Raw genomic sequence first — 27,445 nt, forward strand, 5'->3', positions numbered from 1 at the left:
CCGTCCCAATTCACAATACCCAATATATACCCTACATGTGGATTGGAACGACTATACGCTGTATTTGCTTAACTGCTCAGGTAAACCCAATCATCTGACTCCAGATTCATTATGGACACAGTAAGTAAAGGTCCCCATCTGCGTACGTCCCTGCGTCTATGTGAAGACCTTTTAGCTAGGTGTAAAAAAACTTTTCACTTAAAGGTAGAAATTTGAAGATCGAAATGGCGACTTTTGATTTTGATTACGTATTTCTATAATGTACCATTTCTGTTCGGTTTAAAATATTGATATTCGATTGATAATATCGATACAATCGATAGTGCCACCTAAACTTTGCCAGCTCTATACAAGATTCTGAATGAAGACCGAAAACTGTAAAACACTAAACTATTTGGGATATCTTCCTACAAAGATGATGAAGAAAATATGGCAATTCATGAATATAAGCTGACTTCCGAAACGTCATATGAATGCGTTGTTTCAGTTATTGCTCATGCTTTGTAAAAGTATTTTAAAATTCGCACTGAACTATATTGGGGAGGCACAAGACTTTATCTGAACTTACTGTAAATGTCATTCCCAGTTGCGTTACTAATGGACTTTCTGTTCTATCTCGAATCACAAATTAAAAATGTTTTATGCATCGGCTTTAATGATACATTAGATTTGTATGTATCATAGCAAATCTTTAATCCTTTCAAAACATGAGATAAACGTGAGTGTGTAGATATGTATGTAGTTTAGACAGAATTTATGCTTTTTGTAAAAAAAACTGGGATGAGGCAATAATTGAAAGCTACACTAAAGAAAAACAAGAAACTTTTTTGCACACTCAATCGCATCCTAGCATAACTAAAGTGCATAAACACGTAAATCCATATGTGTGTACTATATGGGGACTTATGAGTGAAATTGGAAACATCTTTAAAAGGTGGTTTTTGATTTCTTTTATTTTCGCTGTGGTGATGCTGCTCATCAGCAAAACATTTCAGTATATTTTCAGATTTTGTTTTTAGAATATCGTTTCCAGAGATATTGAGGCTTGAAAAAGTCGAATTCTGTAAAAACTCTATGCAAAGAAATACTCATAACTTCTTTAATATTGGTCCAAATAGAAAAAAATCTTCTTTTTTGTATTTTCCAACAAATATTTCACACTGGTATAAAGGAAAAAGTTTATTGACAAAATCTAAACAATAAGAAAAAATAGTAGTTATTCGAATCCCACTTCCAAAAAGGACTTAACATTTTTGTAATTAATTCTAGTTTAATACAAAACCAGTAAGGAAAGGATCATAGTCGGGCGGGGCCGACTATATGATACCCTACACCACTGTGAATATGTAAAGTATAGGAGATATATCGACGCCTCCAAACAATAGTATGCTAAGTCGACTTAGCATGTTTTCAAGTTCTTTACATTTTTATATTTAACGTCCTTTAACTTAAATTCTGTCAAATTTTGGTAATGATCGGACAATCCGAACAGAAGTTATAAACAAATATTTACTTAGCATAGTACTGAAGGTCAAAGAAATTTCCAAACTTTTAGAGCTTGTCCTGCAAAACTCGCTTTTCAGAATTAGCAAACTATTATTTGGAGGTGTCGAACGTCTTTTAACTTAAATTCTGTTTAATTTTGGTAATGATCGGTCAATCCGAACAGAAGTTATAAACAAATATTGACTTAGCATAGTACTGAAGTTCAAAAAAATTTCCAAACTTTGAGAGCTTCTCCTGCAAAACTCACTTTTTAGACTTAGCATACTATTATTTGGAGGTGTTGATATATCAATTTGAACTGATTTCTATATAACATGGTACACTTATTACAAGACAAAATTCCGACACACATTCCAAATTTCATCAAAATTGGACAGATCGGTCGAAAATATATATGAGAGCTATATCCAAATCTGAACCGATTTCGATATAATTTATCACACTTATTTCTTGGCCGAATTCATTTAATAACTGTTTGGTGCAGCAAATACTTCAAATCGGCCGAAAATATATATGGGAGCTTTATCCAAATCTAAACCGATTTTGATATAATTTATTTCTTGGCCGAATTCAATCACACATTCCAAATTTCGTCAAAATCGGACGTATATAGCGTGATTGGTGCAGCAAATACGTCAAATCGGCCGAAAATATATATGGGAGTTATATCCAAATCTATACCGATTTCGAAGTATTTTGGCACATTTATTTTTATACCGAATTCAGTCACACATTCCACATTTCATCGAAATCAAACATATATAGCGTGTTTGGTGCAGCAAATACATCAAATCGGCCGAACATATATATGGGAGCTATATCCAAATCTAAACCGATTTCGATGTAATTTGGCACATTTATTTTTAGACCGAATTCAGTCACACATTCCAAATTTCATCTAAATCGGACGTATGTAGCGTTTGGTGCAGCAAATACGCCAAATCGGCCGAAAATATATATGGGAGCTATATCCAAATCTGAACAGATTTTCACCAAAAGCATTAACGTCCTTCCTATGGCTAAAAAATTATATTACCCAAATTTCAGCTGAATCGGACAAACAATGCGTTAGTAAAAAAATCTTAAAAAAATAAAGGAAATCAAAAATCACTTCTTAACCCTCTAACAGGACATTTTTTTTTTTTTTTGATTAAAATATTACTTATCGATGCGATCCTAGATAATAATAATTGTTCCATAAACATCCCATACGGGACAAGGGAGACTTCTCTCATATCAATGAGTGCACCCGTTTCATATTAGCTCAATGATATGGGACCTACTGTTTATCGCCGAGTCCTAACGGCTTGTCGTAAAACACCACCTTGTAGAGAAGTTTTACATGGCTGAAATACTCAAGAAATGTCGCCAACATTACTAAGGGGTATTTTGCCACCGTTGAAAATTTTGATGTTGACTGGCCGGGGGATCGAACCCACGACCTTCAGCGTGCAAGGCGGGTGTGCATACCATTGCTCCACGGTGGCGATCCTAGATATCCAATAAAAAAGGATGTCACCTAGTGTGCATTTAGTGTTTGATATTCGAATGGCCACACTGGGTGATCTTCCTATGTCAGGGGTTTGAGGAATTACATCGTTATCGCCAGCTTCGTTGAATAATTGGAAAAACCATCACAGTCGCAAAGGCTATGGCAGTAGTTGTGGGCTTTGCGGGCATTTATTGTCGAAATTTTGTCAAAATTGTTTTAGAATACCTTTGTTTGTCAATGCATTCCCGATATTTTTGGTGCAATATCAGATTGTTTATTAAGACTCTCATCATTTTGAAAATATCATCATATCCCAGTTTCTCAGGTTTCTTTGTTTTGTGGTGTCATCAAAGAAGATATTTTTTGATGGAAACAAATTGGTTGGATGCCACTGACTCACAAATTGTCTCAAAGGATTTTTTTAAAAGTATCTCTCATGATTGGGATCCGTAAAAAATCTTTTGCATAGGGAAAACATTTTTAAAAATTTTTCTTGAATATCTTAAATATAAAAATGTTTAGAGAAAACTAAAACACAAATTGTCTGTGAATATAGCAATGTGTACACAAAAGTTGACTGCAACTGGTAGGTCCGCCTTTAAAAAATGAATATCAAAATTTTGGTACAACATCTGGCAATTCTGAATGCTATGACATGGAACTTTTTAAAAATATATTAGTTTTTGTTTCATTCGAACGCGATCTTCTTAAGAATAGCTTTAAAAGTCGGAACATTTTAATAATATTTTTTGTTGTGAGTACAACCTATATTTTAAGTGCAAGTAAATATATTCAAAATATCGCAAAACTAATACGTATAGCAAAATATTATAGTGTATTTTGAAGGAGGAGGTAATAGCTTAATTTTCATTAAAAAATAGTGTTTTAGCGTGTTGTGGAATTCTAGTTAGCTGCATATTTTCTTAGTGTATTTTGTAATGCCAATTCGATCATATACTTAAATTTGTCCTAAGGTTTTAGTTATGATGCCCACCAGTGCCCACCTCGGGAATAATTTTCCAAAGTAGGTCATGGGTTTAAGATTATTCAGTATTAAAATCAGCTGCCATCTAGTGCGAGACTATAAATGGTGGGTCGCTGACTAAAGCTGTCGTAGAATAGGGTTTCTATGGATATATTAGCGTATAACTCTGTTATCTGACAACGTACATTTACATAAGTGGCATTAGTGGCAAGATGAAGAAATCTTCTTCCAAATTTGTCTTACGTTGGCGGTACGTGCCTTCCAGGAAGAACGCTATAAGATCTATATTAAAAATTTTACCAATTTTCAGACAAAAATGTTGATTTTTTTAATCCGCTGAATTGGTTGGATTTTATGTTGTTTTGGAAATTGTTTTGTTTCCCCAAGCCTATTTGTGCATCATAAGATAATCGGGACCATTGTTCATGTCATTTTGTATTACCAGCATAAACAATTCTCACCGTATACCCCCTCCAGAGGGGAAAGGGGGGAGAATGTTACGCTCTTGGTCTCTTAAAACACTCTTCGCAGCAGCACAAAGCTGTAACCGGTGTATTGGCTTGATATTTACACTCTAAATATTTTTAGCCACTTTCTCCATACAAGTGGATCCACTGTGCATAGATGAATTGTGAATTAATACGGTTTTATACTTTTGCGAAAATTGGACTCTTCTCAAAAATAATACTTTTACACATTTCTTCTAAAAATTGACTTTGACACTCAATAATTAGTAATCAGCAGACAAATGATCGCTGTGTTTTTTGTCAGTAAGAGCGTCCTTCGATTCTTTACTGATATTTACTGTAAAAACAGATTTTTAAAAAAATACACCTGCATAACAACGTATTTACTGGAACCCGTCTAAAGGCAGGCTTGCCGGCCAGAGGGTTAAGAAAGTCTCCGATTTCACTCAGAAATCCCTATATACACATGTGTATGACTACCTATCAACATATGTATGTATGTTTATTTGTTCTAACGTCTACTTCTGCAGACAACAAAAAAGAAAAACAAAATATAAAAAAAAGAAAAGCTACTTTACTGTTTATTCTTTTGTTATTGTAAGCATGTTAGGAGCAAGAAGAAAAGCAAGAATTTATCAAAACAAAAGCCAAGAAACAAGAAACAATGCGGTAGCAGCAGTAGTCTACATTGATGGATCTATAGGTGTTGTTGGTGGATTGTGGGTTGAATGGTGGAATGGATGGTTGGTTGGTTAGTTGGTTGGATACACTTTAAGACTTACCTCATAACCTTTGATTTTGTAGATTTGTTCGCTGCGCACCAAATAGACCAAAGCCAGGGGTAAGAATGCAATTGCCGTGAAAACAAGAAAATAACGCCTTATGGCGCGCCAGTATGTCTTGTTCAGACGCATTGACGAAATGTTCAAAGAACGTGCACACACACACACACGCCCACTTCACTTCACTTCACTTTACTGAGATATGCCACGAACTTCCAGACTCAATCCTTAGGCTTTCAAATGCAGTGATACGATGAGGTTTCGTTGTGTTGTTGCTGGTGTTGTAGGCAATGCAATTCGTGGATACGTATACGCACGTTTGTACACTTCTCTCGCACAGCTTTTGCAATTTATGTAGCTTGGAGGAGATTTCAGTGTAGAATGCACGTTTTATTTCTATGTATGTTGTTGTATGTATGTACGGATGTAATAATTTTAACACCTTGATTCCTTTTCACACCAAGCATACGTAGGTTTTAAACTTGTGTATATAAATCTAGATGCATGTTGTATGTATGTATGTTTTTTGTTGAGCGGGAGCGTGTGTCTGAATGTTTGGTTAAGTACTTTTATTATTATTTTTCTACTTTGCAAAATTCTTCTTCTTTTTTATAGCTTTTGTTGTTGTTGTTTATTTTGAAATACACTTTAGACACAATTCATGCGACTGGCTGACTGGCTGGCTGGACGGACAAAATAATGTACAAAGCGAACGATTAATTAACGTTGAGAGATTAAAAAGATTTTTTTGTATTTCTGTTTTCTTTTTAGCACAAATTGAATTCACAGATTTGAGTTGTTATGGTTTTTGCTGTTGTTGTTGTAGAGTATTTATGTGTTTCTTTAGTTTTATATTGAGGATGCACTGAAATGAAAATTGCAATTAAAATTAAATACCATTTAGCACAAAAGCCGTTGTGAGATAATGTTCGTCTTCAGTTAGAATTCAAATTGTTAGACTTGTGTCGTTCATCGACTATAATATTCTGTACATAACTATTAGATGAAGTATTCATTCTAAATATCTTTTCGAGAATACGTTCGTTATAGAATTATCTTGCTGCGTAGATGATTTAATGAACATGGTATAGGGAGGTTATATAAGATTGTTTTGGTTAAACATTTGTAAAATTCAATCGTTCCAAAGAATTTGGGATTTGTTGAGCAATGCCAGTTATGTTCCTTCAAAACAAAGCCTAAGTTAAATTTTAAAATGGACCACATTCAATACTTCCGGTACTCCCACCAACATTTTTCAAAATTATTATTAAGATCCATTAGGTAGAGTTGCCAATCTAGTTCAACAAAAAGATCTACAGCATTTTCACATGTAATTAGAAGAATTTTAGTTGTAATTTCATTATTTGAAATTCGAAACGTTTCAATTGTAATTTGAGAATTCCAATTGAAATTCGATTTTTTTATTGTAATTTGAATTTTTCCATTTGTAATTCAAAATTTGTTATTTGTAATTTCAACTGAAAATATTCAAATTACAAATGGAAACATTAGAATTACAGTTGAAAAATTCGAATTACAAATGAAAAAAATCCAATTTCAGAAGAGCGAAATCCAGAAAGCTAGACGGTAACATTGTTCAACAAAATATAGTTGGCTGCTTCATCCTAATTGGAGAGTTATTTTTAAAGCAGGAAGTCGTTTTTTATACCCTCCACCATAGGATGGGGGTATATTAAGTTTGTCACTACGTTTGTAACTACTCGAAATAATCATTGTAGACCCCACAAACTACATATATTCTTGATCAGCGTGCAATTCTACATCGATATATCCATGTCCGTCCGTCTGTCCGTCTGTCTGTCCGTCTGTGGAAATCACTCTAGCGTCCGAACGGATTGACGTAGGTTGATGAAATTTTGGGAAAATATGTTATATTTACGTAGGACTTTTGGTATTGAAAGCAGGCTATGTAGGTCCACGCTTTCGTATAGCCCCCATACAAAATGACGAGTGACGCGTCGTCGTTTTAATGCATTTTTAAGATATTTGGCCCATTTTACCACCGAATTGGTTTTAATTTGGTACTTTGTGTCTCCAGAGACCAAAAAATATTCCTACCAAAGTAGGGTTATATAGGTCCACGTTTTGGTATAGCCCCCATATAAGGCCCCATATAAAGTACGCGTCATTTTAATATATTTTGAATGTATTAGACCCATTTGACCACAGAATTGGTTGTAATTTGGTATTTTGTGTCTTCAGAGGCCAGAAAACATTCCTACCAAAGTTGGGTTATGTAGGTCCACGTTTTGGTATAGTCGCCACATAAGACCCCTTATAAAGTACGCGTCATTTTAATATATTTTGAATGTATTAGACCCATTTGACCAACGAATCGGTTGTAACATTGTATTTTGTGTTTCCAGAGGCTAAGAAACATTTCTACCATAAAATGTTTATATAGGTCCACGTGTTGATATAGCCCCCATAATACAATATCTCTCGATTTTGGATATTTTGAACGTTTTAGCCTCATTATCACACCGATATGGCTGAAATTTGGTATTTAGTCTTCTTTAGTCATATAAAACTTTCCCCCAGAAATTTGTAGGTATAGGTCCACGCCATCATATAGCCCCCATAGAACGGTACCTTCCGAATTTCGGTATTTTGAAGGTTGTGGCAACATTAATCCACCGAAATGGCTGAAATTTGTGGTGGAGGGTATAAAAAGTTCGGCCCGACCGAACTTAACGCTTTTCTTACTTGTTTATTTCAGCTCTTGTTCTCGAAATATACCTCAGGGCCCTATTTTATGTTTTTCAACCAAATTTTCGTGATTCCAATTCTCAAATCTGCTCGAGATACTAATTTTGGATATTGCGCACAAAAGTTATGGCGGATTCAATTCTGATTATTAGAAAAAATCTTATAAAAACGCTATTCATTATATCGAGAAACATTGTTAATTTATGGCTTCCTGCATGCTACATGTTTACTGAGGTCCCATAACTTTACTGAAAAAGTTGTTAATTTTCGCGGAAATTAGGAAAGAATTCAAAACAATTGATAGTTTGCAAATTGTTTATGCATCTGAAAAATATATAAAAATATGTACGTAATCTAAACATCGCGAAGATTCAAATGAAACCAAAACTATACAAATCCGTTTAGTGGTTTGCATATTATAGCAAAAATAAAAAATATATTGAGTAAATTCATAAAATTTTTGTAAGAGAAAATATTTATTAAACATTATTTTGTGAGTTAGTTGAAGAAAATTTAGGAAAAATAGGTCGGAGTTATTCTTCTATTTTAGGTAATTTTCGCGCAAAAACCACATTTTGTATACTAATCACTTCTCGAAAACACACCAACTTTTAGCGAAAGATAGGGAGTACGCTAAAGTAAATTTCGGGTTCCTTTAAGTGGGGTATAATCTTCAAATAAAACTGTATCGGGTAATGTTCATTTTGAAAAGCGTGAAAATCGCGAAGTTCTTCCCTTTCAATTTGAACTCATTTGCCAGGAATTGCCTTGGCCGCTAAGATGTAGCATCGTCTGCAGTTTAGTATAACGCTTATAATTTGCACAAAGTTCATACACTTTTTATGCGCATCCGACTTCACTATCATCCATGAAAAGATACATCGATCAAAACCTATTTCTATAAAATCCATCAAGAACCGTGGATGTAGCATCACACACTGTTTTCGCAAAAGCGCGAGTGATGTGTCATTTGAAAAGGAAACGATCCACAGAAAACGCGATATAATCCGCGATATTTTCAAAAATATTTTGCGGACATTTTTCGGTTTTTGCAGTTGCTGTTTTCGCCGTTCTAGTGGATGGATTTTCACGATCTATGATTTATATGATCCGGACCATCAAAAAACTAAAATATCTTGGGGTCCCAGCTCAATCAAAAAGATATTGTAAATACTGTACCCAAAAACTAGGGTTTTTCGAAAAAATATCTCACTAAATTTTGGCCTTTGGCAATGGATTACTGTGATGCTGTCTGGGCTAAAAAAATGTCAGCATCTATAAAAGATGGATGTAGTGGAGATTTTGAAATGTGATACATTAGAAGTGTAATCTTCATTGTGTATTCACTCTTCTACTTTTACTTTGGACAGATATCCGTAAATTAAACGGTTTAACCGGTTTTACCACGTAAAAAATCGTTTGCTTCAACGAGTTTTTACCTATTCTTATTCATTTACGCTGTCATAGCTTCCGCGCAAATTAACTTTTATAGCAACATTTTTAAGCTTTGATTAAAAACACTTCATTTGATACAACTATGGTCATATTTCGTGGTACACTGCAATATTTCGCGAATTATGACAGTGCAAACCTTGGTTTCATCAACGTTATTTTTTTTTACTTTTCGTCATATATATTCTTGAACATCGTAAAATTCTAAGTCCATATAACCATGTCCGTCTGTTCATCCGTTTGCCTGTTTATATCACATGGTGCTCTTGAAACAATTTTAAATGAAAGTTTTTGCGGATTCTGAAACTACAATGTTCGTAGATGAGAAAAATCAAAAAAAAAAATCGCCGGAGCGCTTTTTAAATAAATCGCGATTTAAGTTGACATTTTTAGCGGTTGTTTAGGTTTTCACGATGGTATTTTCGTAGTTTTTACCATTTTTGAGATATAGAAGTTCAAATTGGGACAATGCACTGACTGTATCGCCCCCTTGTAAAACAATGTCATGAAGGGTGCGCCTTAACTAACTTTTGATGAAAACCGCTTACACAGGGAAAGTTCTTGTGAATTCTGAAACAGCAGTGTTCATAGATGAGAAAAATCCAAAAGCAAGAAAAAATCGCTGTAGGGATTTTTAAATAAATCGCGTTTTTTTAGGTTTTTACGAGTTTGCTTGGAAAGCGCAAGTCCAATCGAAATGGAGCTAAAGAAAATGTTGTAGCTGTAAAAATTCTCTAGAGGATTGACGTTTATCATTTGTTCCCAGCCTTTACCATTTTTGAGATAAAGTAGCTCAGTTTACATTTTTAGGTTTTATTGTTAGGGCTTCGCGATTTTGCTTGAATACGGTAAGTCTTATCGATATGGGACCAGAGAAAATCTTAAAGCTGTGAAAATTCTCTACAAGACTGACTTAAGTAACTTATCCTAAGTTGTAACATTTTTTTAGATATATAAGTTTATGTTGGGAATTTGCAGTCATGACATTGTTTTATAAGGGGGCGATATAGAATTGAATGTGAATTGTCCCAATTTGAACTTATATATCTCAAAAACGGTAAAACCGACGAGAATACCGTAAATGTCAATCTTGTAGAGAATTTTGATAGCTACAACATTTTTTTTACTCCCATTTTAATAGGACTTGCGGTTTCTAAGCAAAATCGCGAAAACCTAAACAACCCCTAAAAATTTCAACTTAAATTGCGATTTATTTAAAAAGCGCTCCGGCGATTTTTTTTGTTTTTTGATTTTTCTCATCTATAAACATTGTAGTTTCAGAATCCGCAAAAACTTCCGAGGTGTAAGCACCTTCCATTTAAAATTGTTTCAAGAGCACCGTGATCAGCATACAGAACCCAATTTTTAAGATAGAGCTTAATAATTTGGTACAGAAGTTTCTATTATTCCTATTCCTATTCCTTGGTATTGAAAATTGGCTATATCGATCCACGTTTTTATATAGCCCCCTAGAACGGTACCTCCCGATTTTCGGTCGGTATAGGTCCACGCCTTCACATAATCCCCATAGAACGGTGCCTCCCGATTTTCGGTATTTTGAAGGTTGTGCCCACAATTCCATACCAATATGGCTGAAATTTCGTATTTAGTTATAGCTGGAAGTATAAAAATTTCCACCTGAAATTGATCGGTATAAGTCTATGGCTTCATATAGCCCCCTGTAGAACTGTACCTCCCAATTTTCGGTATTTGGAGGTTCTGATGTCAATATCCCACCGAAAATATCAAATTTGGTATTTAGTCTTCGTTGATGGTATACAACTTTCCACCTGAAATTTGTCGGTATAGGTCCACGCCTTCATATAGCCTCCATAGAACACTACCTACCGATTTTCCGAATTTTGAAGGTTGTGGCCACAACATTCCACCGAAATGACTGAAATTTGGTATTTAGTCTTCGTTGGGGGTATACAACTTTCCATCTGAAATTTGTCGGTATAGGTCGACGTCTTCATATCGTCTCCATAGAACGGTACTTCCGGTTTTTGGTATTTTGAAGGTTGTGGCCTCAACATTTCACCGAAATGGCTGAATTTTGGTATTTAGTCTTCTTTAAGGGTATACAACTTTCCACTTTCTCGGTATAGGTCCACGCCTTCATATAGCCCCCATAGAATGGTACTTCCCGATTTTCGGTATTTTGAAGGTTGTGGCCTCAATATTTCACCGAAATGTTTGAATTTTGGTATTTAGTCTTCATTGGAGATATATGTAAAACTTTCAACCTGAAATTTGTCGGCATATGCCCACGCATTCATCTCCCGGTATCCCCCGTTTTTCGGTATTTTGAAGGTTGTGGCCTCTTGACGCGATGCCGTATAATGAAATAGCATTTTTTATACCAGTCAAAATAAATTTTGAATTGGTAGTTATAATAAATATTGGGTGCCACTGTCGTGCAATGGTATGCACGCCCGCCTTGCACGCAGAAGGTCAGGCGTTCGATTCCCCGTCCAGGCAACATCAAACATTTTTCAACGGTGGCAAAATACCCCTCAGTAATGTTGGCGACGTTTCCTGAGTATTTCAGCCTTGAAAAACTTCTCACAAGTGGTGTCTTAAGACACGCCGTTCGGACTCGGCGATAAACAGTAGGTCCCATATCATTGAGCTAAATATGAATCGGGGTGCACTCATTGATATGAGAGAAGTCTCCCTTGTCCCGTATGGGATGTTGTGGAACAATGTTTTTTGGTTTGTAGTTATAATAAACAGTAGTCCAATTATTTCACTGACAGTTCCAATCAACATCCCACAAGAATAAAATCCCTAATATATACATACACTTCCCTCACATCAATGAGTGCACGCCGATTCATATTGGATCAATGGAACCTCCCTTTTGTCGCCGAGTTCAAACGGAATGTCTTACGACATCACCTGTAAAGAAGTTTTTCATGGCTGAAAAACATAGGAAATGTAAGCTGACATTACACTAAAAGGATTGCCACCGGTCAGGGATTGAATCGACCAAGTACATAGCAACCACTTGGCTACATCAATAATACTTAATAAATTACAAGAACACCACTAGGAAGGATTCTTGGGACTTCCAGGCCATCATCGAGGGAAGCATAAGAAGACTGCCTGCAGTTAATCCTTGGACTTAACCTCACTTTTTTGCGAGAGGACATTGACAAGCATTGGCATCCTCTAGAAAAAAATCTACATTTCTAGTCATTGTCACAAGGACTATCAGATATAACATTTTGAATACGATCTGAGATGTGACATGATGGATTCAATGGGAAAAGTGCTTAACTTTTTGAGGAGGGGGAATGCGCCGACATAGTCCATCTTGGAACTTGATCTAAGTTAGGGAGTCACTCCTTGCGAAAGTACCTACCAACCACATTAGTTAGTCTTGCCCACGAAAAAAATTATATCCATATTTTGAAAATATACAGCGGAAACTTTTCGGTAATTCTTACATTTTATTTATGTAGCATTTTCTACATTATTAGTGCTAAGATGAAGTGGTAAGACCAACTTCTTTTCAGACAACGTTGGAGTCTGTATTGCTGGTGCACACAATAACTCCCGAATGGATCAAGCGATTTGGTCCAAACATTGTCACTCATAATATTTAGTCCAAACTTAAATCAAGTTGGTGGATGTACATTCTTGAAGGGAGTCTCTGATTTGGTCTAAACTTTGCACATCGCAGGAACACATCGAAAGAACTATATCTAAATCTGAACCGATTTCAATATAATTTGGCACATTTATTTCTAGAACGAATTCAGTCTTACATTCCAAATTTCATCGAAATCGGACATATATATAGCGTGTTTGTTGCAGCAAATACATGAAGTCGGCCGAAAATGTATATGGGAGCTATATCAAAATCTGAACTGATTTTCACCAAACGCAATAGCGTCCTTCCTATACCTAAAAAAATGATATTCCCCAATTTTCAGCTAAATCGGACAATAAACGCGACCTGTATGTTGCGAACGGACGGACGCACAGTGGTCGAAACCACTGATCTAGCGGCGCGAAATTAATAACTTGCGTTTGGGTGTAGGCCCTTTTTAGGTACCTCCCGATTTTCAGTATTTTGGGGGATTTAAGATACATTTTTCGCCCAAATTAGATGTAATTTGGTAGTTGGAGTTCCCAGTGGACACAAACATTCTCCAACAAAAATTGTGGACATAGGTCAACGTTTTGATATAGCCCCCATATAACTGTACCGCCCGATTTTTTGTATTTTGAGGATTTAAGTTACATTTTCCATGCATTTATCAGAAAGATTTGAGGCTATTTGCAGCCAAAAGTTGATTATTCGGAATCTAGGAAGTCCAATATAATTTGTCGAAAAAGAATTGGACTGGACATTAGAGAACTTTTGTAGTTACGTTACATTTAACAAAAGTATATTACACTAAAAAACACAACAAAAAATAATACATAATTTTTGAAAATTTATTGCTATTTAACTTTGTTTATTTAATTTTTATCATCCTCTATTTTTATTGTTTAATTTTATTAAGAATTATTTATTGTTTAATTTCATTAAGAATTTATTTAACAATTAAGCAAATATGAAGTTAGATATTTTGCAACAATTTTTTAAAAATCTGATGCAGCAAAGTTTCTTGCAATGGATAGTGAAAAGCTGAACAAAAATTTACAAGAACAAAGTAAAAACAAAATATAGTCGTCAGAGTGTCTGTAATCGATACAATGCAAAATATTTCGCAATTTTATAAGTCGATTTTGTGACTTTCGCGGCGCTAGATCAGTGATTTCGACCAGTGTGGGACGTACGGACATACATAAATCGACTCAGAAAATGATTCTATGTATATCCCTAAAAGGGATACATACAAGTGAACAAAGACATAATACCCCTTACCACAGTGTGGTGTAGGGTATAAAGATTGCGATTGGTTAACGTAATTATAGACTCAAAAGAACATACGTTATAACGTCATTTTCCACCTCAACATCTCCAAAAAAATCTTCGAAACTCCAAAATCTCCCTGCGTAATGTTATCAAGTGATACCAGTTCTACTCACTTCAAGGTGCCACAAACAAATTCCGAAACATATAATACCAACTACCTTATAGTGGTGTAGGTTATACAAATGGTGAAATCATCAAACCGTGTTCACATTTAAAATAGAATTTTTGTGCCTACACAAACACATACATACATAGCATGTATGTTATGTGTGTAAATAAAACTGACACGCGAATATTTGAATACAAATGGAATAAAAACTAAGCCATAAACAAATAAATTTAACTAAAAATACACAGACATATTAATAAACATACATATGTCGGCATGTAAATATATGTCTGTTCTTGTACGTGTGTCTATGTCATTATGGTGGCCACATTGTTTGCCATTAACATAAACGTCGACCACTGATATGCATTTATAATTATGACACATTATTTGTTTTTGCTTTTTTCGTATGAGTGTGTGTGTGTTCATTAGACAGAGCGAGGGCTTGTCCTTTTGTGTCAGAGTTTCTATTCATTAACTTTGCTTTTGGTGGATTACTATGTAAGTTTATTGGAGCGTATAACTAACGTAACGCTAACAATTATCCGCAATGTAAGAAAAAACGTGTATGCCTATGTAAGTATGTGTGATGTACTCCGACAACCGTAGAACATTATTACAATATATTATGGAGATAAATAAATAATATACATATATATAAAAGGCCATGAGTGAATTAGAAAATCTTTTCGTAAAAGCTCTACAAGGAAAATCCAAACGACGGTTCCATGTACAGCATTTACACTTGATAATATTTGTGTGCAGTACCATAATATATTTTTAATATCCTACACTACACTGTGATACATATATAGTTATATAGTTGTTCCACAAACATCTCATGAGGGACAAGGGAGACTTCTCTCATATCAATGAGTGCACCCCGATTCATATTAGCTCAATGATATGGGACCTACAGTTTATCGCCGAGTCCGAACGGCGTGTCTAAGACACCACTTTTGTAGAGAAGTTTTACATGGCTGAAATACTCAGGAAATGTCGCCAACATTACTGAGGGGTGATTTGCCACCGTTGAAAAGTGTTTTGATGTTGCCTGGCCGGGGAATCGAACCCACGACCTTATGTGTGCAAGGCGGGTGTGCATACCATTGCACCACGGTGGCACCCAGGTGATACAGGTAAATACATATTTGGCAAAAAGAGACAAGGTGAGCACATGGTTACTTTCGGTAAATTATATTTCATGACACACCATCCTTTCGTTGTCTCACGGTTTTGTCTAAAGACAAACCCAAATTTTGTAGACAAAATCGGAACATGGTGACGAATTTAGTCTAGAATAAAGTCATCGAAGAAGGAAGATATATGAACTAAATATGAAAGTTATTCACATCCATATATGGTTAAAATACACAATATCATATTTTAGCTCCACCCCAGCATTATTATCCGACATAACGAATATGAAGACCAAAATGAATCTTAGGTTTTATAATCGCCCAGACCGCAGTCATAAGTCCCAATTTAGTCTTGGGCGTTATGACCATCACAAGTAAAACAAACCCCTCTAAAGTTGACGAACCCCACAAACGTTTGAGGGACCATGATCTGCGAATCTGCACCTGGAATGTTCGCACTCTTTATAGGGAAGGTGCAGTTTACGCATTGGCAGATGTAGGGGAAAGGCGTCACAACAACACCTAAAGGTGACGCACTGTATGATAGCTGCCATGACACAAAGCATGAGTTTGGTTGCGGATTTGTAGTTGGTCGGAGGTTAAAACATCTGGTCTCCAGCTTCGACCCAGTGAATGAAAGACTCGATGCAATTCGATTAAAAGCAAAATTCTTCAACATCAGCTTTATTTGAGCTCATGCTCCCACTGAAGAAAATGACGAACAGACCAAAGATATATTTTACGAGCGCTTAGAAGAAACTTATGGCCGTTGCCCTGCCCATGACATTAAAATTATACTAGGCGATTTTAATGCCAAAATTGGAAAGGAGAATATCTTTGGCCCAACAGTCGGGAAATTCAGTGAAACATCTGACAATGGATGAGGCTGATAGACTTTGCAGCTGCAAGAAACATGGTATTTAGAGAGATGGAAAAGTGGGAGTGTGAACAAGTCGAGATGTACAGGAGACAGAATGAAGTCCGAAAATTCTACCACAGAGTGAAACATCAAACTGATGGCTTTGGAACTGGCACATCCTTCTGTAGAGACCAGCAAGGTAATCTGGTAACTGATATAGATAGTGTGCTTAGGATATGGAAAGAGCATATCCGAAGATACAACAGATCCAATCCCAGAAGATGGTATAGAATGTATACCGCCCAGCCAAGATGAGTTAAAAACAGCAATCAACCGGCTGAAGAATAATAAAGCAGCAGGAGCTGATGGCCTACCAGCCGAGCTGTTTAAAACCGGATGCGACACTCTGATAAGATGTATGCATCAGCTAGTTAGCTCCATCTGGCAGGAAGAACGCGTACCTTACGATTGGAACCTGAGCATCCTGTGTCGCGTCCATAAGAAAGGAGATAAGACTTTATGCTCCAACTATAGGGGCATAAGTCTTCTCCCTATCGCCTACAAGATAATGTCAGGGAAATTGCGCGAACGACTAAAGCCCATGGTCAACGAAATAATTGGGCCATACCAATGTGGCTTTAGACCTGGCAAGTCCACCATTGACCAGATATTTACCCTGCGGCAAATCCTGGAGATTATAAAGCAGCCTTCGACAGCCCGCTACGTTCAAAGGTTTTCCAAGCAATGTCTGAATTTGGTATCTCCGCAAAGCTCATTCGGCTTTGTAAAGTGACTCTAACTGACACAAGATCTTCAGTTAAAATAGGAAAGAACCTCTCCGAAGAGTTTTGTACAAAAAGAGGTTTCAGGCAAGGAGACAGCCTTTCGTGTGATCTTTTCAACATCTTGCTAGAAAAGGTTATACGAGAGGCAAACGTCAAAAGAAGTGGCACAATCTACACCAATAGCCACATGTTACTTGCTTATGCTGATGATATAGACATCATGGGACGATCAGACTTCGTATACCTCGGCACCGCCGTAAACACAACAAACGACATCAGTTGTGAAATAAAAAGAGGAATTGTATTGGCCAACAGATGCTACTTTGGCTTAAGTAAGCACTTTAACTACAAAGCCACAACTCGTCAAACAAAAATAACGCTTTTCAAAACACTGATACTACCCGTGCTGATGTATGGTTCCGAAGCATGGGGATTTGCGCAAGCAGATAAGGCAGTGCTTGGTGTGTTTGAGAGAAAAATTCTTCGAAAGATCTACGGTCTGCGTTGACGGTGAATATCGACGTCGTATGAACCACTAGCTGTATCTGCTATACAACGACATCAATATAGTTAAACGTATCGAGATGCAGCGATTGCGTTGGCTAGGCCATGTAATAAGAATGAGCGATGGTGCACGCAGAATTGGTAGGCCAAAGGATAGATGGCACAAACAAGTGGATGAAGAGATGACAAGGCGCGGTATTCCAAAAAGCGAAGCACTAAACAGAGAGAATTGAAGATCTTTTTTTTAGTTCGGTCTATGGAACAAATGTTCTGTAATGGGCCAGCTAAGTAAGTAAGTACATATGTATGTACACATCTTTATTTTATACGACTCTTCTTCCTAAGTTCAGAAAAGAATCCACTTGAATATAATTAGTCCATAATGAGCAATGAACGGAAAGAAACAAAACGATTCCCGTACCAATCACACAAAGCCACAAACTTTTCAGCTTCTCTGAATCGTTTCATTCTCACAACCAAAACAAAAACACAAACTTTTCAACGTAAAAAGATGGAAACCGTACGATTGGTGAAATGTAACTTCGGCTATGCTTTGCCGAGTTGTTTCATTCACCACCGAAACGACAAGTATTTTTGGGAAACGTTTGCCGTGCGTTATGGTCAATGACACACTCACACACACACACACACACATGTGATTGCTTAACAACCCTATAAGTTAGCATCAGCATACCACAGTGAATTTTATCAACCACCAAACGTTTTCGATTTATTCACATGTGTTAAGTACTATTTAGTTTTCTATCTGTTGTTGTGGAGTTGAGTACTTTTCGCTTTTCGTTTTGTTTGCACTCACGAATGTAAACAAAACGAAACTAAACAGCGAGCTCGGCCAAAGAGGGTTATGTTTCGTTTTGTATTGTTCCTATGGAAAATACGAAACGAAACGATTGGAAATTTTATTTAAAGTATTTTTACGTACTCTGATAATGAGAGTGGAGTTAGGTAAGTTGTTTTGGCTGGGCAGTTGAAAAAGTGCAGCGTATCATGCGGACTGGGATGCTTGGCAGATGTTTTGCAATTGTGGCGGCTACACCAAACGGATCTGAGTTGCGCAAAAACAACTCTCGCTTGTCTAGGTAGCTGTTGTTTTTCCACTGCCACAGGCTTTGACGAGTATAGCCCCTAAGACTGCGTCACTATGAATATCCCACAAACCTGTCTGATAATCCTGCGGATCTTGAGGTTATCTTTTGTATCTTTGGACCTCCTTCTCTAGATCATGAAGATCTTTCCTGATCTGTCGGTACCTATGCATGTACATAAATGGTCCACCGAAGATATGAAGAGACATCCTGTTGCGGTTCTCAGGCCTGGACTCTGGTAAGGTTGCAAGTTCTTCCATTGCGTATGACTTACGTTGGCACACGACGCTGGCGCCGCATAGCTTACCATATTACGACCTATCGCGTTGTGTGTGGTTAACAAGGTTTCTTTATCTTCTACCCAAGTGCTGCTGGCTAAGCACTTGCGGATCTTGTTCCTACTTCTCATCTTATCGCAGCTGGCTGTGACATGTACGGCCGACTTGTGTTAGCTATCGAATGTAACCCCAGGACTTTGAGGTAGTTAGTGGTCGGAGTTATTGACCCATTGACCTGCGAAATTCAGTGGAAGTTTGATCTCCGCAGACCATGTGGTGTGCAGAATGTCAACAGGCATCATTGTGGCGGATATTTTCATATTCCTCGAGTGGAAGAACTCCACAAGATCAATGAGATAGGCTTTAATCTGACGGAAATGTTATCAGCAGTGGGACCTGACGCCATGAGCGTACGTAATTATGTCAATGCCGATGCTAGGGTGTGGAATTTCAGAAAGGTAGATGTTTTAAAGTTCAGTTCTGCTTCCGGAGCCCGTATTGATGATTCGCAACTGGATAACACACTCTGATGCTGGAAAGGAGTAACGGCTGAAGTATCTTTGATACTGGTGACAAAATTGAGATCGGCCTATGAAATTCACTTTTGTTGTCATCTGGTTCATCCGAATTATTTAGCGCTTTGCATTTTACGGCTCCGATAACATCAGCAACAACACCCATCGTAAATTATTGTGGTAACTCCTCAGCTGGAAGACATCTCAAACGACGTAAAACACTTCTCTTCGTCCGGTCGTTATCGGGGTGTTTAATAAATTGTCGGCTAAAATAACCCTTCTACCTCATCGGATCTGTCAAAACCACGCTGTTAAATATGGCAGGTGTGCGATCATCCCTTTTTACCAGGGTCCGATAACGCCTTAACCATTTTTCACAAGTTACTGAAGCGTTGGTTGGTGAATTAAAGGCCTGGGTACATAAGCCGCTCGGCTTTCTTACTTAATTCATTTCTGGTAAGGGAATAAAGAAATGTCAGAACCACATTTCAATTAGGTCGAACTTGGTCTCTGGTCTTTTAACAGAAATGATTTAAGAAAGAAAGCCGAGCGGTTTATGTACCCAGGCCTTAAGAAAAGTTCGGCGTTCCGAAGTTATAATGTCGGGTGGTCTATACATGGAGATGAGGATAGGGAGATGGTCCGACTCGAGGCAAATGTCAGGTTGCAAAGTCACGTCATTCGTCGGACCAGGCGACACGATGATTATATCAGGCGAACAATGGCAGTCTCCTTTAATGCTGGTGAGTGCTCCATTTCTTAAATCACCGCAACCATTATACTTCTCCGTTTTATAAAATTAACAATCTCAATGATCTTGCCTCGATGAATTGCAAGAATGTAAAGGCCTGCGTACATAAGCTGCTCTGCCTGATTGCCTTGCTTTCCTGCTTCATTTTTGACATAATAAAAATAAAAGAATAAAGGAGGCCGAGCGAATTTCGAACTGGGTTGCCCTTTTCTTTTTTATTCTTTTATCAGAAGCAAGCAAGGTAACCAGGCGAGGCAGCTTATGTACGTAGGCCTTAACATTGTCAGGAACTGAAACAGCAATATGCGCTGTTAAAGATTGCGGCTGGCATTGCTGTTGGGGAGATTGCGGATAACTTTCATAATCCGTTGCGGTGGATGAGACGGTGACAAACGGAGCAAAACGATGGTTCGGGGTTACGCTCTATCCCAACAGGGACCAGAAGGATCCGGAACAGGCATTCCGGAACATACCACCCCAATAAAATACATACGAACACGAATTTATAGTTGCTGGGTGACGGCCCCTGGCCGAGATGATGTTTACTCGCGTTAATCCGGAATATAGAACCTGCCGACGCGGGATGATGTTACAGACGTATTCGAAGATGTTGTCCTTAAACTAATGGCCCATATTTGGAATGTCTGAGATTAACAGTCAGGTGCGGAACCTTCGAGGTAGAGTTGGTTGCAGATTATACGCCCAATATTAACACGCTTTTGGAAGGTCATAACCGATTTTAATGTACATCATGAGTTGTGACATTCGGTAATGGGGTACAGTTTGTTCAGTCAATGAGGATGACCTTACCATAATCATAGTTCGCCAGACATAATATATTCATAAACCGTGTTATCTCATGGATCATACCATCTCCCTATAGACTCCTTACCTCCCTTCATCACCTCTGAACGCCGCCTTTCATCATTTATGACTAAGCTAATTGTTCTAGTTGCAGAGAGTTCACCAATCCCCGATTCAGAGAAAAGGGAAACCCTTCAGAAAGGGTTTCACTAAATACTATATATATATGTATAGTCCATAATCAAGCCTGATACATGACTGGATTAAATAACACGGTGTGCAATGTTTTCACCAATCAAAAACTCAATGCGAGAGATATCTTGCTTATTTTTGATTTTAGTTGATGTCACCAGGGTTCCTTGGAGCTTTTAAGCAGACCAATATCTCAGGAATATCAGTAAGGTAATTTGGTAACTTATAGAGATAGTGATAGATATACAGATAGTGATAGGTGACACGCTGATAAGGTGTATGCTAGTTAGCACCATCTGAATGCGTACCAGACAATTGGAACCTGAACATAATGTGTCCCGTCCACAAGAAAAGAGACAAGACTGTATGCTCTAATTATAGGGACATAAGCAGTGTTGCCGAATTTAAGGATTTATCGTCATTTTGATGATTTGTTTGGCCCAAAATTTAAAAATGACGATCTGACGATTTTGTAGTCCAAAATGACGATTTTTCACGTAAGCTAAAATTGCATGAAATAAAAGACGATATCTATATTTGAACAAAAATTCACGAAAGAATTTAAGGAAAATCATGTTCCAAACTCGATTCTATGAGCTTTTTATTTTTTATGGCACATACATATCTAGAATACAGGTGTTTTAATTTTTTTTTGCTTCACCTTCGAAATTTGAAAATTTTCGTTTAGGATTGTTAATGGATCTTCCTTGAAAAGTTTTCGAGATAAAATAGGAATTATATCTATTTCGTTGTTAAATAAAATTATGCGTCCAATTTTCTTAACTTCCTACTAATGCCCTCTGACAGTTTTTGACGATTTCCGACTATCCAACAAACAAAATGTACGTGTACCGACAAACATGAACGGTCACACTATCAAGCAATCGATATTTGAGCTAAGTTGTCATTCAAAACTACTGGCAATGTGTACCCATCTTTACCTTGCTGTATTATTGCAAACTCGATAACCATAGGGAAAACTATTATCTTGTGAAAACTGTTTTTATAGCGGTATTTAAGTAAGATTGGGTTAGATTTATTGCTGTGGGTTGTATATCTTATGTTGTCAGACCCACTGACAAAACTATCAGCGACAAAATCGTATTAAGCGGTAACCAAACCTAGTTTTGGACCATGTTGACGATTTTTGACGATTTTCTAAATTTTGTTGACGATTTCGGATCAAAAACTGTCGGAAACGCTGGGCATAAGTCTTCTCCCTATTACCTACAAGATAGTGTTAGGGATATTGCGCGAAAGACTTACACAGTGCGTCTTAACTAACTTTAAATGAAAGGTGATTACACCTGGGAAGTTTTTGCGGATTTTGAAACTCCAATGTTCATAGATGAGAAAAATAAAAAAACAAAAAAAAACCCAGGAGGGATTTTCAAATAATCGCGGTCAAAGTTCACATTTTTAGGGGTTTTTTAGGTTCTCACGATTTTGCTTGGAAACCGCAAGTCCTATCGTAATAAGACTAAAGAAAATATTGTAGCAGTGAAAATCCTCTACAAGATTGGCTTTTACGTTTTCCCATTTTTGAGATATAGAAGCTCAAATTGGGACAATGCACTGACTGTATCGCTTCCTTATAAGACAATCTCATGTTCGGTGCGCCTTAACTAACTTTAAATGAAAACCGCTTACACATGGCAAGTTTTTCCGCATTCTGAAACTCCAATGTTCATAGATAAGAAAAATCCAAAAATAAAAAAAATCGCTGGAGGGATTTCAAATAAATCGCGGTCAAATTTCACAAGAACTTCAGATCGACACCTACCACCTTTTTGTCTATTATAAGGCAGCCTTCGACAGCCCCTTGCGCTCTAAGGTATTCCAAGTCATATCTGAATTTGGTATCCCCACAAAGCACATTCGGCTTTGTAAAATGGCTTTAACTGACACTCGGTCCTCAGTTGAAATAGGAAAGAACGTCTCCGAAGAGTTTTGTACCAAAAGAGGTTTAAGACAAGGAGACATCCTTTCGTGCGATCTCTTCAACATCCTGCTGGAAAAGGTTATACGAGAGGCAAACGTTAAAAGAAATGGCACAATCTATACCAATAGCCACATGTTACTTGTTTATGCTGATGATATAGACATCATGGACCATCAGTAAAAGAAATAACTGATACATTTATGAAGGTCGAAGGAGAATCTGCTAATGTGGGTCTGGCGGTAAACGGCGAGAAAACCAAGCTCGGACCAACTGTTGAAGTTGGTTCCAATAATGTTGAGGTAGTAAAAGACTTCGTCTACCACAGCACCGCCGTAAACACAACAAACAAAATCAGTTGTAAAATTTTTTTTATTGGCCTACAAATGCTACTTTGGCTTAAGTAAGCAGTTTAAAACCAAAGAAACAAAAATAACGCTTTGAGAAACACTGATACTACCTGTGGTGATGTATGGTTCCGAAGCCTGGGCACTTGCGCAAGCAGACTAAGCAGTACTTGGTGTGTTTGAGAGAAAAAATCTTCGAAAGATCTATGGAGCAATCTGCGTTGACGGTGAATATCGACGTCGTATCAACCACGAGCTGTATCTGCTATACACTAACATCAGTATAGATAAATGTATCGGGATACAACGACTGCGTTGGGTAGGCCATATCATAAGAAATGAGCGAGGATGAACACGCTGGCAGGCCAAGGCTTCGATGGAGCAAACAAGTGGAAAAAGAGATGGAAAGACGCGGTATTCCAAAAAGCGAAGCAACAAACAGAGAGAAATGGAGATCTTTTCTTAGTTCGGCTTATGGAACAAATTATCTGTAATTAGTCAGCTAAATAAGTAAGTAATATTTCAGGAAGTATGGAGTTGCGCCTAAAAAATGTAACGTCATAAAGGGATCCACAAAGACAACTTGTTGAAAAAAGTTCAACACGATATGAGTGGTGCTCGAACCCGATCTATATAGTGAGGGAATAATACGATGTGCAATTGATTGTGCCTTTCGAGAGTTATTGTTCACACAATTTACAGACAAATTCTGAACTTTTGTGGGGGAGGTACCCGAAGGAGTGGACCGATATGGTCGAACATAAATTAAGTTTGGGCAAAATATTACGAGGGGAACTAGAAAAGTTTACGGCCAGCCGTCATTTGACATTTTTTGGAAAGTTTGACTGTTTTTAGCCTAAGAGTACTCATGACAGTTTGACATACGAATATACGTTGGGTTGTTTACAGTGGCTCCATTGAGACGCCTCAAAAACATGGTTTTCAACGCTTTTACAGCATCTTCTGGCGATTGTTGTGATTTTTCGGGCTCATACGCATAGTTCCATGAATCGTCACCTGGATCCATCTTATAAACGTCTTTTGAAGCACCGCAATTGTATTTCTTCGAAATTTATTGCACCGATCAACATTGGTTCCGACGAGAAAACCCCAACTCCCACTCCCCACTCTTGCCGTGATTATCCACGTTAAAAATTGTGAAAAATTATCGGTCGAAAATGTTTTCAAGTCACTGCACAGTGGATCCACCCATTGGCCAAAAATAAAAAAATGAATGTCAAAATTTTGATACAATATCTGGCAATTCTGACAGCTTTGACATGGACCTTTTTAAAAATATATTAGTTTTTGTTTCATTCAAACGCGATCTTTTTAAGAATAGCTTCAAAAGTCGGAACATTTGACTAATATTTTTTGTTGTGAGTACAACCTATATTTTAAGTGCAATTATATATATTCAAAATATCGCGAAACTAATAGGTATAGCAAAATATTATAGTGGGTTTTGAAGGAGGAGGTAATAGCTTAGTTTTCATTAAACAACAGTGTTTTAGCGTGTTGTGGAATTCTAGTTAGCTGAATATTTTCTTAGTGTATTTTGTAATGTCAATTCGATCATATACTTATATTTGACCTAAGGTTTTAGTCATGATGCCCACCAGTGCCCACCTCGGGAATAATTTTCCAAAGTAGGTCATAGGTTTAATGTCACTCAGTATTAAAATCAGCTGCCATCTAGTGCCAGACTATAAATGGTGGGTCGCAGAATAAGGCTGCCCTAGAATATTGTTTCTATGGATATGCTTTTGATATACCTCTTAAAGAAACAGAGATATTGTCTTTGAAATAAAACGTTGACCTTTTCTCCAAATAACTTTTTGCCCATTCCGACCCCTGAATATTATCCGGCCATCATCAAAATCAATAGGCTTCTTCCTCTGTGGGATCCCCATTAACCTCCAAAATTTCGTGACGATCCGATCAAAATTGCGACCTGTAGCGAAAAAAATTGAAAAATAGGATGTATTACCGACTATTGCTATATCTCCGTTATTTGGGCACCTACGCCAACCTACATTGTATCATTGTAAAGGTGGGATATTCTACTTTCATAGTCGGGCTTTGCTTTTGGAAGCTTCCCAACCAAAGCTGTGATATTCGTCATTAAAATTAAAATCGCAAAAATGAAAAGTTGGGTTGTATTAGCGACTATTGCGATATCTTCATTGTTTGACCACCTACGACAACCTACGTTAAAGATGATATTTTTTACTTTCCTTGTCAGGTTTTGCTTTTGATATACCCCTTATAGAAGCTGAGATATTCGGTTTGGAAAACACGTTGTCTTTTTCTCCAAATAAGATGCGGAGATATTCGCTTTGAAATAAAACGATAATTTTTTCACTAAATAAGTTTTTTGCTCATTCCGACCACTGAATATTATCCGACCATCACCAAAATCAATAGGCTTCATCCCCTCGTGGACCCTCATCAACACCCAAAATTTGGTGACGATCCGATCAAAATTGGACCTGTAGCGTGATTACAAGGTTTAGATGGACAGACGGACGGAGGGACACACATAGCCAGATCGACTCAGCGTTACAAACTTTTTTTTTCGATGCGTTACAAACTTTTTGGCCTAAACCAACTTATAATACCCTCCCCACAAAATGGTGTAGGGTATAATAAGGCATATTTTTGGTAGCATCAAAGTGTAGGGTATATACACTTTAGTACGTTATATAGGTTAGCCTAAAGGCTGAAGGAATCTAAATAGAATCTGTCTAGCATGCAGTAGTACCCTACGCTGCATTGTCGTTGTCAACGACATAATTTCGTACTTGATATTTATATTTTGGTATTTGGTAAACCAACAATGAGAAAAGTCACACTGTGTAACTAGAGGGGGTGGTTGTTTTCCAATGTCTGCTACCTTGTTGGGGATTTTTTGGGGGGAAGAAGAATGTGACCATAGAAATTATCTCTTCTCTTTTACTTTTTGGTGGTTTGCGGAAACGAAAACGGAGTCAATGTTTTGAACTTTAAGCCAAAAAGGAAAAAAAGAAAAGCTGGGAAACACAAAACACACACATACAGAGAGCCGAGTAAATATCATTGGGAGATAAAAGAATGTAAGTGTGTACTATGTTTTTTTTTTTGTGGAGTTTTGTGTAACTGAAAGTAATGTAGAAAGAAAATTGTATGGGACTATGGTTATTGATTTTTCTTTTTGTTTCTAAACTAAAAAAATATCAGCAGAATATTTTCACAAATAAACTTTAGAGGAAAAAACACACTATCAGCTTGTTATGCACATTATTTTACATATAGTATATTTGACACATATTTGAGATTCAACTTTAAATTTGTTTATTTTTTCATTTTCTGTATTGTGTTTGGGACGGCACCTTTTTCAATTTAGAAAACACAAGATTTTCATAGAATTTTTGTTACAAAATATCTGCCAGTGGCACCAACTTCTTTCACGATAAATCAAAAGGAAGGCCTTCACATGAAATTTTGTCACATTTTTTTTAATTCATTAGCTATTCATTTGTGTTGAGATTTGTATTGTTGTTGGTCATTTTGTAACAGTCTGTTTGAATAATTGTTAATTTTTTTGCATTTTCCACTACGGTTTGGAGTGCTTGAGTGGTATTGAAACGGGCTGAGCTCGCCGGATTGGGGGAGGTTCTTTCCAAACCAGTAATGTTAAACTGTTCAAAGAGAAAAAAAAAATTAACCACTTCAAGACTTGTTACTAGTACCTGACATATTATAATTTTTGAATCACAGACTGTAAGAGT

At 37.0% G+C, this 27,445-nt stretch overlaps 1 protein-coding gene across 19 annotated transcripts in view; it reads right to left on the minus strand.

Moving 5' to 3' along the window:
• Nucleotides 1-27,445, minus strand: part of LOC141403990 (carbohydrate sulfotransferase 11) — a 110,449-nt gene that overhangs the window by 73,680 nt on the left and 9,324 nt on the right. For 7 of the 19 annotated variants that reach the window (XM_073987147.1, XM_073987140.1, XM_073987150.1 and 4 more), the window contains one exon: nt 5,233-6,097. The exons of 3 other annotated variants lie outside the window; for them this stretch is intronic. In XM_073987147.1, the coding sequence (XP_073843248.1) occupies nt 5,233-5,364 (132 nt within the window). In that variant the 5' untranslated portion in view covers nt 5,365-6,097. Of the gene's footprint in view, nt 1-5,232; nt 6,098-27,046; nt 27,220-27,445 lie in introns of those variants that run through there. 9 more of the 19 variants (XM_073987151.1, XM_073987142.1, XM_073987152.1 and 6 more) reach the window with 4 other exon arrangements.

Source organism: Musca autumnalis, unplaced genomic scaffold (assembly GCF_047663935.1).
Source record: "Musca autumnalis isolate F117 unplaced genomic scaffold, ASM4766393v1 scaffold_4, whole genome shotgun sequence".
In the NCBI taxonomy this organism is placed as follows: domain Eukaryota; kingdom Metazoa; phylum Arthropoda; class Insecta; order Diptera; family Muscidae; genus Musca; species Musca autumnalis.